Genomic DNA, 19,142 nt, shown 5'->3' with positions numbered 1-19,142 from the left:
CCCTATTTTTGCTTTTTACATAGAAGAAAAAATTATTTAGAAAATTTAGTTGTTTTCAAGAATGTGAGGGGCATCGACAGATAGCATTTATAAAAATTAAATAGCATGGGAAAGCAAGATAGTAAAGAAACAACTGTGATTTTTGTGATTGTCTTCAGTCTTTAGAACTTTGCTTGTCAATATCGATGTATAAAAAAAGACAATACTCTTCTTTAATTATCTAGTAAATACACAAGCATAAAATCAGACTACTTTGGCTGGCAATAGGTCATCAGCACCTGGTACCAGCGTATACATTGAGATCCATCCAGATAATGTGCTGTTATTTGTAGAATCATTCTTCACTCTTTTTTTGAATCACATGCAGCAGTGAAATAAAACATCAAAGAGGGATTAGTGACAGGGTACTACTATGTAGCCACAGGGCGTCTTGGTTGTAATACAGAAAGAGTGGAATTATGATGGATTCGATTTACACAGTATAAAAAGCAGGTATTTTTACTATTATAATCAATTACTGAGAAGAAGGAATTGCTTACATCTATTTATAAAAACCCTTGTCAATTCATATTAGCAACACACAAATACTAAAATTACAGTAGTTTGAGGCTTGTCTGGCCAGTATTCTATGGTTCATCTACACGCTGCCTTCAAAATATTGTTCTTGCCTCTAGAGTGCTTTTCTGCAAAGTGATCTCAGAAAAACAAAAAGTGGGAGAGGCCTGTCTGGAAGTATTTTACTCCTTCCATGGCCTAAGAAATTGATGCAAAAGCATAATCTTTTGTTATAAACCAGCCCATATTGAAAGTGAGCTTCTTTGGCACATGAAATGCCAGCGATGCATTTCATTACAACAGTCCAGTCACTGTATGAGCTGCACCTTAAACTGGGCATTTGTCTCACTATAGTGGCCAGCAGAGAATGCTTAGTGGAAAGAACAAGAAATAAACAAATATGAATTAGTTTTCCCCAGTATGTACTCACATCATCTAAAAGTAATTCCAGGAGAATTTTGTGAACTCAGCCTGAGTTTGTCTGTGACATGAAAGAGAAGATTTTGCAGCCAAAGAATCAGGTACTGGAGAAAGGTGAGCAGTAATTCAGAGAAGCAGAGCAGAAGAAAAAATGACATAAAAGCATAAAATTGCTTCTCCGGTTTAAGAGGTTGTTGGAGAAGCTAAACAGCTAAACAGAATCCTGCTAAACAGCAGAAGTTTTGAATGAGGAGTTGACTGAAATATCATTGTTGTCCTTCCTGTTGGTGAGGCCAAAATCTAAGAAGTGTACATTATGTGGGCTGCATATTCCGAGACTTAAAAATGTAAGAAAGACAGGCTTATTAAATCTGGGTCAGTACCAAAAATGTTCAGGAAGGATTTTCTGGAGATATTAAAATAGGAGTAATAGGCAGGCATCTAATACCTTCTAATCTTTGCAAGGATTCCTCTACAGGTGATTAATGGTCAGGGAATATTATATTATTATATCACTTACTATACGATTTTGTTGTTCTTCTGCAAATCCTGAAGCAGTTCCAGGTTTTTTCTGAATATGTTTGCCAGATGACAATCCTAAAATTCCTCCTGAAAACAACTGCACAAGCAAATCCAGCACTGAACGGTATCTAAAAAGGGTGGCTTTTTGCTCCAGTGTCAGGAGCTATGAGATGGTTAGGGTATATGTGATGGTGTGCAGAAATTAAAATCAATTACTTCTGCCAAGGTAAGTGGGAAAGGACAAATTGATAGAACTTGGAAGATTAGACCTTTTTCTTAGAAGATGCTTTTCAACAAAAATGAGTCAGATCTTTTCCCTAATAGCTACAAGAATGCAGTGGATGGTAATGTAAATTAAAAAAGAACCAGGAGGAAGGAAGGCAGCTGTGTAAGCAGAGAACATGGCAAACATGCAACAGAGCCGTCCGTTTCTCACATCCAGAAATGGAAGTTAGCAGAGTTGGAAAGACCTTACAGAATTAGTATTGAAAGACCATAGTATTTATGTTAGGCCATCACTCTGTCTTATACTGATTTGAACTCAACTCGTGTTTGATTTTTAAAGGCCAGAAAGTGTACTCTTATGTCACATGAACACAGAGATGTACACCAACAAAGTAATTGATATTTTACCAATATTAGACATAAACATGAATCAAAATAGTCTGGCAATGTTATATTTTACTGAAAAATGACAAGCAGTATGGCTAATACTAATACAGTGCTTAAGCCAAGATAATATATATACATCCCCAGCTACAGCAGGAGTTAGGCTGAAGGAGATTGCTGAGATGAATGTCACTGGACTATATACTAACCAGCTGCAAATGCGATTCCTGTTACACTGGACTGGTGAGACTCTAAAATAAAGTAAGCGCTTCCTGTGGAAAGTTCTTGGTACATTCTTTTTTCATAGCTCTCTGACATATGTGAAATATACCCTTCTGGCTCATGGCTCGGTGTTTGCTGTATGGTTCAGGATGCCAGAAGGATTGAATTCATCAGGACCTGCTGCATTTTATCTTTGTGCAATGTCTAGGATGGCTGACCAATATTCTGGAATCTTTGAAGGCTACACTGGGGCTTGTAACTGCATTAGAAAGTAAGACCATACCAAGAATCCAAACATAAGACAATACAACTGCTAGTACCACTATAATACAGCAATCTGATCAAAACACGCTATGTTCATGAGAGGCCTCATTTTGAAAGTGTTCATTGCATCTTTATAAGGGTTGCATGCATAGCTGTAAGGTTGCTGACATCATCATGTACAGAAGAGCTTTCGTAAGAGTACATCTACTAGTCTGATGGAAGCAGTTTAATGCAGACCAGTAGCGAGCAGAGCTTCATTCTCCAACTATGATCAGCCACCTGTCTTCGTCACCATCCTGGGGGAAAACTCAAAATGCCCATGAATTTTTTCATTAGCTTTTTCTGATGGGAGAAAATAAAGCACAAATATCATCTTTGTTCAGACTTCTAGTTGTAATACAAGGCATCTGATTTTGGTCTGATTGCAAAGAGGGTAAAAAAAAGAGGAGCAGAAGGTATTTGACTTTTACACCTTCCCTGTTACATAACGACCATACCAGATAAATTATAAATATAAATTTTTGTAAGTAGTTGTTATTCTGGGGTCATATAACTATGTAATGTGAAAAACTTCCCTTGAAATTTGAAAACTCTATGCCACATTCTCCATGTGTGGTTGTTGAGACATTTCTGTGCATTTCTCCTTAAGGGCTTCCTAGAAGGTTTTAACTTGTGTTTGGTAAAGTGCAGTGTTATTGAGTGTAATACAGACAATACGTAAAATAGCCAGTTCTTGCAACATGGAGCTTTGGCCACTGCAGGTCTCTTGCTTTCACATTCTGACTTGTCTTGTATTGGTGTTTAGTTAATGGATCAGCAGCCAGACACTGCAGTGTACCACCATTGGGTATAGAGTCAGATTTGAAAAATGAAATTTGCAGTGGTGTTCAGTGATGAAGTTTCCACCTATATAATATAGTGCTCTGTGAACCTCTATTTCATGCTCTTATTTTAATGCAATTAAAATCTGAGATCACTGTCTAACTGTGTCTATTAAGAAAGAATACTGCTTTCACTGGGATTAAAAAGGGGAGAACTTTTCTGAAAACCAGAATAGGGCTTATATATCTTTTAAGTATCTATAAATTCATGTCAAAGTGTAATAGTTCTAGCTCTGGCTGCTGAGCAGTTTTAACAATTTGACCTTGTGTAGTTCTGGAAATAAATTAATATTTCTACTTCGTCAGTGTTAACTTTCTTGTGAGCTTTTGCAACAGCTGGTAACACATTTAATGCTGACACTACTAAAAATGCGTGGGATCAAGTAAAGCTTTTTGAACTCTAAGCACTTTACTTCTCTATATTATATAATCTTTATGGAAATTAACTTTTTTCTCAACCGTGAATGTGTATGTCAGTTCTATTCCACTGTAGCACTACAGTCTTTTGAAAGGATGCTGCCTTAGGGTAGAGAGATCCTAAACACAGAGTTGCTAAAGATATTAGCCTCAAGCTTTAGCTTACCAGTTCTGCAAAAAAAATTAGTTAGACATTGTGTACTACATCTCTAGTGCTTACTAGCTATAAGCTGGAATTCTGTATATTTTCCTGTGCATTCTTCTTCCTGTCACTAAACAAGTCCATAATTTTTTTCCTTAAGGTATATGTTGGAAATGACAGAGTTAAGACAGCTCTTTGGGTTAAAATATCTCTCTTAAGTTTTTAAATAAATATATCAACTAAATTTATAAAACCATGTATATAACCTTTTACTAGAATTACTGATATTTATTACCTTCCAACAATTTTATATAATCTATATAAACATCTATTAAATAATTTTTTATATATATATGTCTTATATATGCGCCTTAAAACAAAAAAAAAGCTTTAAACAGACGGTAGATTTACTTGCGTAACATAAACTCCATATATTGGATACTATATAGATATTAGATATAATAAAAACATATATCTAACATTTATAAACAATCTATAGAAACATCTAATCTAAAAAACATTTCAAAAAAAGCTGTGTCTTATTATTTATCATCATCTATGGAGTTTATGTTAGGCAAGTAAATCTGCCTTATGTTTAAAACTTTTTTTTTGTTTTAAGGTGTTTGTATTTGCATATTTGGTGACAAAGAGCCAGATTCTTTACTAATAGCAGTTAATAATTGCTTTATGAAATTAGTTTTCTTTTGTTACTACTTTTCAATGTAATGAATGTTGTACAGTTTTAGCTGCCTCCTGCTGTGAGATATCAGGCCTTGTGTATAATTTGTTGATCTGCATATCATCTTAAGTAATAATCTGGCAAATAAGCAATAACAAAAAGACTAAGTAAAAAATAACTATCAAATCTATATAGCTAATATATGCGCATCACAGTTCTTTGGTTTTTATTACTGCTCATGTTCTGACAAGCTGGAAAAATTAACATCTTGAAGTCTGTTGTCTTCTGTATTCTTCAGGTAACATGGTTTTCGTGCATTTTCTCATATTGTTCCATCATATTAGAAACAAATGATATGTAAAACTCTATATCTACAAGTTCTCTTGCTGTCTTACAAGACTGCCAGAAGAAAACTAGAGGTGATGTTGTTATATCCATTGACCGGTATGACATAATGTGATCTCTAAGCAGTATTTTCTTGGTTGCCTGGATTGTGTTTTATAAGGAATTAATTTATTTCAGGTACATAAACAGGTGAAGTGAGGTAAAAGCGTATTGTAAAACATAGTTGCTTTTTGGAAATTAATTTTAAAACTGTAAGGAATACAGTTAAGGGTAAGGAAAACAGTCTGTAACAGGATATGTAGTCAAATGGGTTTTTTCATTTTGTGACAGATTCTTGTACATCACATTCCAAGGAATAGTTTATTTATATTTTTTTTTAAAGGAAGGGAGACTAAATGAGAAAGATGAAAATAAAGGTGCCAGCGCTTTTTACTCTTGATTGATACTGAATAATATGTACTTACACTTGGTAGATTTATGAAGGATTCAGGATGCCCAGAGCATGGGCATTATTAATCTGATCACAAGAAATGAAAAGCTTAAACCAAAAGCACATTCAGATTTATTGAGGCATTTCAAAAACCAGGTCTGTAACTAAGCGGTTTCAGCAACTGCTAATGAAAGCATGTGATATCTTTTTTTCTATGATTTTAGCTATAAGAAAGTTAAGCATGTATGGAAAATTAAGAGGGAGCATGAAGAGTTTAAAATTTCATGTTATCATGGTGAATAAGGTGGTGGTGACTGATCTGCAGCAATTTTGTCATAAGCTGGTGGAGCATCAGGTACCTGTGGTAAGGAAAATGGGTGTGAGAGATTGAAAAAATCAATTGAGGTACAAGAATATGACCTTAAACATGCAGCAAGCTATTTACCACTGTATTAGATGTGGTTCAGTGACTTAAAATAGCCAAGCTCATTCATTATGTCTATTTTTTTGCTAGTATGTTTTCTGGTTTTGCATCAGATTCATTTTATTGGAACTGTTCATCCGAAAAAAGGTTTTTCAGTGTTGTAAAGGGAGGATTTTTTTTTTTAAGGTATGGGTGTTTTTATATTGGTAACTCGGATAAATATTGAAGCTTTTCTGTAAGAGTCTTGATGCAGGCATGTTGTCTTATTTCTAGTGTTAAAAATTTGAGCAGCTTATTTAAAACTGATTATAAATTAGACTTTTCCCTATTCTAAACCCATTTAAACACACCTATTACTTAACCTATACTTATCACTCAGTTTAACTTTTTGACAGTTATAAGTTTGAATGTTCATCTTTCCATAATGATTAGATGAGCTAAAACCTTGAATTTTTATAACATTCCCTGACAATGCTTTTCAGAGTATAGTAATAGTAGACACAGTCCATTTGTTGTTTGTCAGAATGGCAGAACACCTACTGGAAAATGTTTGGGTTTTTTTCATTATATTTCAGCATTCGGGTGTTAGATCATTCTAATAGATTGCATAATGACCATACAACTTTAGAATAAATGTAAAAGAAATAAATGAATTTTTAAAAGAAGAATTCTAAACAGTACAATTTAAAAACCCTTTTCACAGTAAAACTTGTTCAAAATAGTACTTTCTAAGTTGATGTAGAGGCATTGAAGACTCTATCTAGAGAGCACACCTCAAGGAAGAAATCATTAATTGCCCATTTACCAGTATTGTCTCACCATGTCTTACTATGTTTAAGTAAATGAGACCTTGAGTTACAACTTACCACAGAATTAAAGTTTCTGTAGTCCTGCAGAGTCATTTTGCAGTCCAGTATTGCTCCCTCACCTACAACGTTTCGTGCTGTTCTCACACTAGAGCTTTTGCTCTGTGATCATAAAGAAACATGGGGAACATGAAAGGAAGAAGAGACTGTGAAGTTGGGGCAAATTATGCGTCATTTAATATTTGATAGCACATTTACAGTATGTATTAGAATCTGGAATTAGGACCAGACACAATGCAAGTAAACAAGTGAGACAATTTACCTATCACTTTTGGCTGTCTCTGCTGAGACATAGTCTTTCTCCTGTGTTATCCAATTACATTGCCAGAAAAATGAGCATCACATTTTTTAGGTCCAAGACTACTGCAGGAACTGACATCTTCCTGTGTATCCAAATGCCTTCTCATTTTTATCCTACTTATTTCTTTCTTTAATCTCCAAACTTTTTCTTTTCTGTTTTCCCAATATTTCTTTTGTACACATTCTGTACTAGTTCTCCCCTAGCCAAAAAAATCCTAAGAAAGATGTAATTTTCAAAACCAGAAAGTGGTAGTCAGCAATAAGAAGGAATTAAAAAGGAAATTGTGGGTTTTGCCATGATGTACAAAACAGGCATTTGGTTTGATTTTTGAAGGGTTTTTTTGAGTATTACCTTCATTTTTGCAACATCTCACTATGAAAGTTCAGGTTTTATGTATTTTGCCAGATAGTATTGGATAGATAACTGGAAAGGGAATGGGACAGAGTTATGGAAAACAGGAAGGAAATGGATTTGCTGACTTAAATGAGAGGTATGCTGGGTTTTTTAACTCCCAAATAGTCATATCTTTTTCAAAATATTAGGATAACTAAAAGATACTAAAAAGATACTAAAGCAAAAATTTAGATAAAGCCTGGTGCAGGTACCAGTTGGGGTAGAGTTCATTTTCTTCTTAACAGCTGATACAGTGCCGTGTGTTGTGGATTCATTATGAGAATAATGCTGATAACACAATGATGATTTGGTTGTTGCTCAGTAGCTCTTACTGTAAATCAAGGAGTTTTCATTGTCTCAGGCACTGACATCAGGTGCACATTAGGTACATGAGAAACTGGGAGGGAGCGTGGCTGGGACACCTGACCTGTACTGGCTAAAGGAATGTTCCACACCACAGAACACCATGCCCAGGATATAAATGAGGGAGTTGACTGGGAGGGGCTGAGTGCTGCCAAGGAAAGAGATAGGTGTCAGTCAGGGAGTGGTGAGAAGCTGTGTTGTGCAACACTTGTTCCTCTTGGGTTTTATCTCTCTCTCTCTCTCTTTCATTATTATCATTAGTAGCAGTAGTAGATTAGTAGATGACAATTATATTTTGTTTCAATTATTGAACTGTTCCTTCTTAACCCATGTTTACCTTTTCTTTCCAATTCTCCTCACCAGGGTGGCAAGGGGAAGTAAGTAAGCGTGGAGCTTAGCTGCTGGCTAGAGTTAAATCACAAGTTTTCACTTTAAAGGATTAAAAAAGACCTCCCTTCCACAGGAGAGAGAGCAGAACTTCAAAAATAAAGCTTTCAGACTTCTAACAACAGTTGTTATGAGGATTGTACCTTTTTTTTAATATTTTCTTAGAAAACATGAAGTAAAATATTTTAAAAGTAATGTTTAGAAAACAAACCTCAAATCTGCCCCGCTCTTTTTTGTAAATCTTAAAACTGCAAGTCAAGTTTTATAGAGATGAATCATGCGTCATCTTTATGTGAACATATTTACTTAAGCTACTTGTAACAGTTATTCTTATTTTCTGCTTCCTAGATTTACCGTAAGCGCATCTGTCCTTATTTAGGGGTAAATCTTATGAGTAGTGAATATGTTACTTTTATTTAAATGAAAGGACACTGAACATGTCTTGGCTTTGTGTAAATATTAAATATAATGCTTCCTTCAGATAATCTTTTCCCCTGATGTGTTGTGTAAAGCTGGGCAGCTGGCTTCATGTCCCTTTGCTTCTGCTTCCTCTTATCCCTTTGTCTGACTTGCAAGTTCTTGAGGGCAAGTTGTGTTTCATATTGTGTGGGTTTGCCTGTGACGTATGTCAGTGTGTGTATATTGCCTGAGCTGATGATGTCCTGTTACAGATTCGATGTTCTCTGCATTAATGTCCTGCAAATAAAAGTAATACGTGTCAAAATAATAGCATGCTAGAAAGTGAGCTGCCATGCTTACCCGCAGACTTTTATAGCCACTCCGTCTTTTGTAATACCAGCAGCCAAAGGCAAGCAAAGTTGCCAGCACCAAAATGAAAAGTCCAATGCCCAGAGCTCTGTTGGGAGAGCAAAACAAAATAATAACACCACAACTAGATGTGTTCTCCTGGGAGCATGAAAGATTAGAGCACAAGTTTATGTCAGTGCCCTTTCATCAGAGGAAGGCATGGCATAGAATTTACCTCCGAAAATGGACAAAGTATCAGTAACTTCAGCAAGTCTCTGTAGATTTAGCAGTTAGCTAAATTCTCTGCCAAGTTCTTAATCATTTTAAAAGTAAGAAATACATTTCTTTGAAGATAATACTCTACTGCTGATTCTGAAAAGATACCTGCCTGAGAGAATGTGAAATAAATGCCACACCTGCAGAGATGCAGGTCATGTTTATTTGCTAAATTTATCTAGGCAGCAAGTATGGGGAAATATATCCTTATTGCATCATATTGCAACAACTGTTGGTGATGGAAGGATTTTTTGGATACATAAAGCACTATAAAACCTTATTCGTTAAGAGCTCTGCAAGAATTTAGTTCTTGTTTCATGACATGCTAGGCACAGTATTGGTGTCACTGGGTCATTTTTGGGAAAATACACTTAGCTAACTGTGCTGTGACATCCTTCCTACTGCTCACTGGGGACTTCAGAGAAGCAGCATGATTCCGCTGACTGTCAGAAAGCAAGCTGACAAAGTAATTGCAAGTTTCCTAGTCACAAACCCCCTTTTTTCTGTGTTAATAATCTCCCTGCTAAGACATATGGAATTCATTCCCCATTTTTTTTTTCTTTCCCTGTTCAGGAACAGAAGAGTATGCAAAATGGTTAAAGGGAAAAAAGCATGGGGAAAAATATTACTCTGTGAATCAGGATAAACCCATTCTAACATACTTCTATATATCTATTATCCAGTTGCCCTGAAGTAATTACCACCATGCTTTTGCATGAGTAGGGACTGAGTAGTGGGGTATGTGATTTACCAGAGACTTTTTATATCTATTTGCTATCATTTTCACTGACTCCAAGTCTGATGAAGGAGTGTTTCCTTGTGACCTAAGAAGCCTGAAAGAAGATGCAAACAGATTTGTGCGACAGAACAGGCTGCTTTTTTGTCTGAATTGCCTGTGCGCTGTCTGAAACATGAGCCCTTTGGAGACAAAGGGATTTTCTTTTTCACAAGGACCTGGATCTTGCAAGTTGCTCCTGCCCCTTGAAGACCCTGTGTGGGCTGGAGACCTGTTAAACCCAAGAACACAGCTAACAGCATTCACTTGCTTTCTGGTGCAGCCATGTTGCAGCTGATCTTCAAAGTCATGAGATGGTTCCGCTGGTTTTGTTACGGTCCCCAGCACAATTAAAACTTGGAGAGACCCTCCAAGCAGCTGCTGCTCTCTCTACAATTTGAGACTGCTTTCTGCTTTTCACATGTTACGTAGTTTTAGCCATCCATTAACCCGTATGACCCTAGTATGTAATTTCTGGAGCTGGTGCTTTTGACTACATATTTGCCATCCAACTCCTTCCCTACCTACTCAGAGGCTAGTATGGAAAGTGTGTGTGCAATTTCTTGCAATTCCAGTTAAATTTGCAGCTGTGCTTTTAGGAATCTGGGCTTATATCTAGAACACTACTTCTAGTACCAAAAGGAGAGAGTCACTTTTGCCTCACATATCTAGAAAAACTGCTTACAATTGCAGCCACTGGAATTCACAGCAGTTAGAGGTGAGGGTGCTTAGTTTCAAGTGCTGAGACATGACTAACCAGCTTTTTTTTTTTGAAGAACTAAGCTGCTTTGGATGGACGATGAGAGAGCCTTCCCCATGGTTTATTCTCTCTGCCAGGGCATGGAGGAACAAAAATCTTGCAGTATGTGTGTGTGGGACAAGTCACTAAGTTTGGGGGCCCATAAACCAGTACCAGAAACACATTCTGCTTACAGATATCCCAAGCACACTCGAGATATTTGTCTAATGTATTAAAACATCACCAGTTGGATGGTGTTTCTAATAATCCAAGACCAAAATATATTATTGTAATCTGAAGCTAACAGTATTAGCTTGACTTAGTTCTGCTGAAGGGGACTCTTACCCAGAAACAGTTTACTGAGAGTCGCATTCGTACGGCATTGATGTCTTCATCTGCCTTTTTTTTTACCGTTTCTCTGGGGGTTGGTTTGCTGTGTTCTTTAGGGTGAGACAAATGTCCCTTTCAGGTTTCTAAGAGAGGTTTGTGGATCTAGAGATAAACTGAGTGTACAGATCACCTTGCAATAGCCTCAAAAGAAAATTCTAAATAAGCCTCAATAAACCTGGTAATTATAAAGACCAATGACTTGTGATCATATGATTGAACTCTAGATTCTTGAATTCTGCAATTCTGATTTTTCTTAATCATTGAGGGCTCTTAATGATTGTGCAGTGACAAACATTAGAGACAACTACACGATAGTTAAAATGCACTCCATCTATATACAATGGTGAGGTTTTTTGATACTATTTCCTGGTTTTCTTTCAATGCAATTTTTTCACCAGCTTACAGGCTAAGGTAGGTTTTGATTTATGCTTACTCTTCTGCTGCAAAATAGGTGTGTCCTCTCCCTCTGAAATAGTTGCCATATGGATGGTCACTTCTTCTGCCCATTTTGTGAGCTTGGTCCTGCTCAGACCTACAGGGTAGAAACACAGTGCCTCAGCATGATAAATAATTTGTAATCTTTAAAGTGTAATATTATCAACTTCTGTGTTTTAATGCGAGCATTTTAGGGAGGCAGGATAATCTGATATCTTCAGAATCAAGTAGATCCACACCTATATGCAGCTGTCCCAATTAAGACAAAACTCAAGTATAGACTGTAGTCTACGTTTTAGTATCTCCAGTGACATAAAGGTATTTGCACCTGACTGCACCAGAGAAGAATTTTATGTCATCTTTTTAGGTACAAAGTGCTGGCAGAATTCTGAAGTACAATCTTGAATACAGAAAGAAAGGCAATTTACCTATGCAAGTAAAACTGTTGAGAAGAAAAACTAATATTGTCCTTACAAGTAGCTGTTTTTTTCTGTTATTCCCTGTAAACAGTTAGGGGACAGGTTTTCAATCACTGTAAAGTCTCAGAGATCTGTTGATTTTCAGATGGGAATAGTAATTTACATCTCCCACAATCTAAACTCAGATGCGCAGGGAATTTATGTTATAACCTTAACTCCCATTCTTAAGGTGATAATCATCAAGCTTCAAGCTGTCTGAACAGTTAAAAATCTAATTGATCAAATACAGTGAAGAAGAAATCCACAAGTAATCATGTTTCTGTCATTTAAAGCACACAACAATAGATCCTACTTGATAGTATCCAGCCAATCCACGTACCTTACACAGGTAAAGTATAAAACACGATGACTTTGCTGAAGACAGTTCTAGCCAGGGAAGGAAAATCTGCAAGTTCACTTAAACACAGTCAAGCCTCTTCCAGAGCATAATTTTGAAGCAAAGCAGAAAATTTTGTGTAGAATAAAAATATACAAATATTTGTGTAGAATAAAAAAGTATACATCTTACCTCCTTCAGACCTGTATTCTGTTAACTGAAAGGCATATGCAGCTTTCTTTTCCTTGACTTGGTCTGGTTTTTTCTCCTTTGATCTGTTTTCTTATGACTATCACGAGTTTAAATTCCTTTCGGTACAGCTTCTGAATGCGTTAATTAGCATGAAAGGGGCAAGGATACAACTTTTCATTTTCTTCTATGTCCTTCTCTCTTAATAAGCAGCAGTAGAATCTGTTATTTCTTGATTTATTACATACCCTCTGAGACACGGGTCAGCACCTTTTTACCTTCCCTTTTTACAAGCTCCTAGAGTGGACTATTTCTAAATTTAAACATGTTTTGATTTAGGGCTGATTATTCTGTGACAGAGGACTGGTATTTTTGCATGTCTTTACTATAGCTTTGTGTATGCATTCTTTTTGCATCATTTTAACACTGTGCAAACTAGTATATTTGGACAAAAACTTATAGGTGGATGATGTTATACTGTGACAGAAGCGTCTTACATTTGGGCAAATACAGTTTAATTCTGTAGTAATAAGCAAATACTGCAACAAAAAGAGAGTCTATCCCATGGTCTGCAGAACTAATGAAGCCTGGGTTAGGACTTGTAATTCATACAAGTCCATACAAGTCCTTTGTGTGTTAGCACAGGCAATTCATACAAGTCCATACAAGTCCTTTGTTATGGACTTGTATGAATTGCCTGTGATAACACTGTGGTAATTCCATTTACAAGACCAGGCAAGAAATGGCAGTCTGTGATTAATTCAGAGGTCTAGGTACTGTGATGGACAAGCAGTCTTAAATGTTGTCGAAAGAGAGAGAAGATACAAGAACCGTGTTCTGCTTGTCATTCGTCTTAATGATTCATTAATCTGAGCCTCTCTGTCCTTCCACAGATTTTTTAAGTTTGAAGGACTGAAAATTTTTAATTGTCTTTGAAGTTGTGTACCTGGCTCTAAATGTAGTGAAAACAGCTGACAGACTGAAAAGCAAATAGGAGAGAACAGACAGTGTGAGAAACCAACATCCATTTCCTTAGGAAATCAGATGAAAAGTCTTAACATTTATATTCTTAGCTAGTGCAGGTGTGGGAGGTCAGACCATTTTTCTGCTTATGTGTTTTGCTTAATCATGGTAAAAATGTGATCTGTCTTTAGATATTTTTCCATCGTGGTGCTCAGTGACAGGATCAGAGGCAGTGAGCACAGACTGAAACACAGGAGCTGCTCTGAACATCAGGAAACTTTGTTTTCTATGGGAGTGACTGAGCACTGGCACAGATTGCCTGGAGAGCACGTTAGGTCTCCCACACTGGTGATATGCAAAAGCTGTCTGGACACAGTCATGAGCAGCTAGCTCCAGGTGGCCCTGCTGGAGCAGAGGGTTAGACCACATGAACTCCAAAGGTGCCTTCCAACCTCAACTATGCTGTGATTAACACCAGAAAGATGTAGCTGGTTTTGCTGGACCCATTAAACAACATGGGTTTTGTGAAGGGGAAAATGAAGGGAACAAGAAGAATGAACAGTGAGGAACACAAACTCTCTAATTTGTACAAATCATTCAATGCTTTATATTATACCAGATGAACTCAACTGGAGTTTCAAAGGGAGAAGAGATGCAGGGAAGTTTCTATAGATACCCATGTGTGTAAAACTGTAAGTGGACGCTATCACAGTCTATCAAGTTCCCAAGCAACATATCAGCCCTCGTGCACCCTGAAAATGTCATAGAGCTCCTTATCAAATCATGTCTTCCTGAAGAAAAGCTTCATTACTGGGAGAGGATGATAACTGAAGGGCATTGTTTCATCTTGTGAGAATCAAGACATAGAGTAAATGCATGTGATTACCAGTCCTAGTCTTTGCCCCATCCTCGCCTCAAGCAATGTGTAGGGCAAAATGTCAACTGCTTGAATATTTTGTGTTCTGAATGAATCTCTTGTTAATAGTATAACAAGAAAGGGAAAAAAATAATGACTTTGTCATGACTTGTGGTACTATCTGGAATGTAAATGCAGAATGCTGCTATTGAGGAATTGGATGGATGAGAAGGTGAAACACCACATCCTGGTTCTGATCTCAGTTTTTTTACAAAATCTTAGTTCTCTGAAATAGTGCTGCTAAATCCATCATGGTAAAGTCACTGGAATTGGCAAATGCTACCTTTTCAAAGATAGCATTTCAGGAGAAGAGGATGGAAGAGGACAGAAGAGGATGGAGAAACCTCCAAGTAACCTAAGTTACTTTGGGTTTTTTGTGATAAACCAGAACTTGTGGCAAACCTAGGACACTGATGAATCTTGATCATAGGAATGAAATGAATGCTTCTACTGTAACTGAAAATAACAGGCTTGACCTTTGAAAAAGAATAACGGTTGGTTTTATGCTGTTGACATTGTGATTCCATCTTTCTAGGAGAAGATCTTGGGATTTTTATTAATTTATTTCCCTTAATTGATAATTATTTTTCTCTGGCATATGAGGCTTCCTACAGCAGACAAAACAAAGAAATGTGAGTACCTTGGCACTTGATTTAGTAAAGGCTTTAGTTTTGAGTTTTATGGGAATTTCAGTGGAAACTCACAAGTATTTCACTGCTAAATCTACATTAACAGTAACACAGTACTGTAAGCGAAAATAAGGACATTATACTCCTTCAGTTTGTCCTCAGAATCCTCATCTCTCCATGGTTTGGGGATTTACTTGGAAGTATGTATTATCTGGCTTCAAGGCTGAACAGTTCCACTATAGGCCTGAGACTAGATGTGGCACTTAGTGCCATGGTCTAGTAACCACGGTGGTGTTGGATCAAGGGTTGGACTTGATGATCTCAGAGGTCCTTTCCAACCCAGCTGATTCTATGATTCTATGATTTGGAGCTTTTTGAAAAGCTATTCCTCAAACAGCTGCTACCTTGACTGCAGGCACCTCCAGGAAGCAACATGTTGTCCTGTAGACTGCCTTGCACAAACACCTTTAGTATGTTCATCCTGAAAGCCTAGTTCCTGACAGAAAGTTCCTCCTCAAGTAGTTTGCAAGTGAAGCTCTGGTCCCTGCTGTCAGGCCCATCTCCCTCTGCTCTATCTCTGAAACTTACAATAAAGAAGGAATGGTAGTCTTAGTCCTGTAGTAGCTATGCCAAGAGGATGGCATGATTGCAGCGGTGCCTGTGTGGCTGCACTGTGTTTTTCCAAAGAAAAAAGGTTGAATAGCTTTCTAGCTTTCTGTTTTTCTTTGCTCCTACTTTGTGGTTGACTGCAGGTTCTCAGCCCAGGGGATTGTTCCAATTTGTGGGACTTTCTGAGATGCAGAGTGACCAACTGTGAGTGAGAAACTGTGGGTGAAAAACTTTTGGATGCATTGGGGCACTATCAAGGTGAGATTGAGTTATGACTTCCCTTTCCTGTGATTTCAGGACACCATCCTGGGATTTAAGAGAATGGTAGTGCTTTCTAAAGCCTCACAGTCCTGTTCCCACCAGTAGGTTGATAACTGGTTTGGGGTGAGAAACTCCTTGCAGATGAGCTGCTGATTTAGGCCTCTGGGGCCATCTCTGAAACATTTTGTTTGAAGAAAATTAATACAGTCAACACAGGCTGTATCCTTAGGACTTAGATCAAAACAGTCCTTTGCAGCACATTGCCCAGGGAGGTGGTGAAGTCACCATCCCTGAAGGTGTTTCAAAGACATCTGGCACTGGGTGATGGTTCAGTGGTTCAGGGGGTTCAGTGTTACTGCTGGGTGGATGGTTGGATTGGATGATCTTAAAGGTCTCTTCCAACCTTGATGATTCTGTGATTCTGAGTAATCTCTGCAGTAATAGTCCAGTGAAACTTAACTTGGAATATTGCCACTACAGCTGAAGTAAAAGCAGTCCTAAAATGAATGAACTCTGGGCATGAGGAGAGTAGACTTCAGGCTGCTCAGGAAGCTAGGAAGTAAAGTGCCCATGGAAAATTATTTTATACGTTCTGGGGTCCATCATGCTGGTCACACTTTAAAGATCACCTCCTGAGGGCACAGGAGCAGGCAATTCCAAAGTGTTGCAAGTCAAGCAGATGAGGCAGAAGGCCAGCTTGGCTGAGCAGGGATCTGCTTTTGGAAATAAGGAGAAAAAGGAAAGTGTATGCCCAGTGGAAGCAAGGTCAAGTGACATGAGAAGAATACAGAGGTGCAGCTTGCCACAGTAGGGAGAAAATTTTTGCAGCCAAAGCTCAATTGGAGTCGAAACTGTCAAAAATGTAGAGGGTAGGAAAAGAGGGGTTTTTTCAAATATATTAACAGCAAAAGACAGTGTAGAAATTACATCGGTCCTCTACAGGGTGAGGATGGTCACCTCACAAACAGGGACAGAGACAAGGCAGAGATGTTTAATGCTTTCTTTGCCTCTGTCCAGCATGGATGGCAGACCAAGAGGATCTCAGTGCCTGAGCTTCAAAACCATGACTGCGAGTTCACCCTGGACTTGTGTGGGATCTGGTGCTTGAGCTGGATCCCTGTAAATGTATGAGGCCTGATGGGATTCGTCCAAGAATCTCTGAGGAGCTAACTGATGTCACTGCAAAACCTCTCTCAGTGATTTTCAGGTGGTCTTGGGAATCTGGAGAGGTCCCAGCTGACTGGTCCCAATTTTCAAGAATGGCAAGAAAGAGGACTGTGGAACTACAGCTTGTCAGTCTCACTTCAGTATGGAGATTATTCTGGGCGGTACTGAAAAACACCTGGAGGACAATGCAGTCATTGGTCACAGCCAGCACAGCTTCGTGAGGGAAAGTCCTGCTTGTCAAACCTGATTTCCTTCTATGACAAGGTAGCCTCCTTGATTTAGGAAATCCATTAGATGTAATGTTTTCAGACTTCAGCAAAGCTTTTGATACTTTTCAGTAACAAAACTCTCGCTACTGGAGAGTAGTAGGTTACTACTCTCACAGTACCCTTCTGGACAAAATGTCCAGCACACAACTGGATAACTGTGTTACGTGATGGGTGAGCAACTGGCTCACAGGTTGGGCACAGAGAGTTATAGTGAATGGAGTAACAACATCAGACCAGCATTCAGTCATTAGTGGGGTTCCACAGGGCTCCATCTTGGGTCCCGTGCTGTTCGACATCTTCATTAATGATGTCAACACAGGACTTGAAGGAATAATAAGTAAGTTTGCCAATGACACTGAAATGGGAGGAGCTGTTAATTCCCTGCCCTGCAGAGAGACCTTGACAAATTAGAGGACTGGGCAGTCATGAACTATATGAAGTTTAACAAGGGAAAGTGCTGGATTCTGCACCTGGGATGGGGCAACTCTGGATGTTTGTATAAGACTGGAGAACAAGAGGCTGGAGAGCAGCTCTGCAAAAAGGGACCTGGGAGTCCTGGTCAATGGCAAGTTGAATATGAGTCAGCAGTGCCCTGGCAGCCAGGAGGACCAACCCTGTCCTGGGGGGCATCAGGCAAAGCATCGCCAGCCAGTTTGCTCTGCTCTGCACTGGGGCGGCCTCATGTTGAACATTGTGTGCAGTTTGGGGCACCACAATATAAGAAAGATATTGAGCTATTAGAGAGCACCCAAAGGAGGACAATGAAGATGGTGAAGGGCCTTGAAGGGAAGCTGTATGAGGAGTGGCCGAGGTCACTTGGTGTGTTCAGCCTGAAGAAGAGGAGACTGAGGGGAGACCTCATTCTGGTCTTCAAGATCCTCAAAAGGGGAGGGGAAGGGGCAAGTACCAATCTCTTCACTCTCGTGACCAGTGACAGGACCTGAGGGATTGGCCTGAAGTTGCATCAGGGCAGGTTTAGTTTTACATCAAGAAAAAGATTCGTCACCCAGAGGGTGTTTGGGCACTGGAACAGGCTTCCCAAGGATGTGGTCACAGTACCAAGCCTGGCAGAGTTCAAGAAGCATTTTGACAGTGGTCTCAGGCACATGGTGTGACTCTTGGGGTGTCCTATGCAGGGCCAGGAGTTGGACACAGTGATCCTGATGGGTCCCTTCCAACTCAGCATTTTCTGTGATTCTATGATTCTACTTCTTCTGTGCCATTAAACACATACATAGCCATCAAATGACAGAGTGTCCAGGTGACTAATTCTATTCTGTGCATTTAGCAAAGAAAATAAGAGTATGACTTTTCATTTCTCACAAGATCCTGTTCAGGGTGGTGGGAAGTGGAGAAATCTCCAGCCCCAGCCCTGACAGAGCCAGTTCTGGACTCAGACCAAGATACTCGGGACTTCACCCCGTCAGGCCATAAAAGCCCCAAGGATGGCATCAACCCAACCGCTCTGGACCATGTCCCCACCATTGGGCTGCCCTCACAGCTTCAGCCTGAGCTCCTCATGTTTCCACTTGTGCTGCTGTCTCACCCTCACACGAAGCACCACTGTGAATGGCCCACCTGCATCTCCTTTGTCTCTCCTGTTGGTGCTTGATTGTTGTTTGGTGCCTCCAGAGCCACCACTCCCCCCTGGCTGAACCAGCCCCAGTTGCACAGCCTCTCAGTGATCCTCTGCTGAACTCAGTTGTGTTTGTCAACTCCTTTACTGTATTCTAAAATACATGCATAACTGTGGAGCAGAGCA

At 38.8% G+C, this 19,142-nt stretch overlaps 2 protein-coding genes across 10 annotated transcripts in view; one reads left to right on the top strand and one right to left on the bottom strand.

The window, feature by feature from the left end:
• Positions 1-19,142, top strand: part of KIAA2026 (KIAA2026 ortholog) — an 89,756-nt gene that overhangs the window by 56,824 nt on the left and 13,790 nt on the right. For 2 of the 9 annotated variants that reach the window (XR_003526368.1, XM_027635410.1), the window contains exon 10: positions 13,721-13,851. The exons of 3 other annotated variants lie outside the window; for them this stretch is intronic. The gene's annotated coding sequence lies outside the window, so the exon portion shown is untranslated. Of the gene's footprint in view, positions 1-1,530; positions 4,182-8,196; positions 8,345-13,720; positions 13,852-19,142 lie in introns of those variants that run through there. 4 more of the 9 variants (XR_003526367.1, XM_027635409.1, XM_027635407.1 and 1 more) reach the window with 4 other exon arrangements.
• MLANA (melan-A) lies at positions 5,732-12,851 on the bottom strand. The gene is made up of 5 exons (XM_027635423.1): positions 12,570-12,851; positions 11,581-11,679; positions 8,980-9,076; positions 6,777-6,878; positions 5,732-5,845 (listed from the first exon to the last, which is right to left on the bottom strand). Exons 2-5 carry the CDS (start codon positions 11,652-11,654, stop codon positions 5,777-5,779), a joined length of 342 nt encoding a protein of 113 aa, XP_027491224.1. The 5' UTR covers positions 11,655-11,679; positions 12,570-12,851; the 3' UTR covers positions 5,732-5,776.

Source organism: Corapipo altera, unplaced genomic scaffold (assembly GCF_003945725.1).
Source record: "Corapipo altera isolate COAL_440 unplaced genomic scaffold, ASM394572v1 61411, whole genome shotgun sequence".
Classification (NCBI taxonomy): domain Eukaryota; kingdom Metazoa; phylum Chordata; class Aves; order Passeriformes; family Pipridae; genus Corapipo; species Corapipo altera.
The sequence above is the reverse complement of the archived record's forward strand: the minus strand, read 5'-3'. Positions and strand labels throughout refer to the sequence as shown.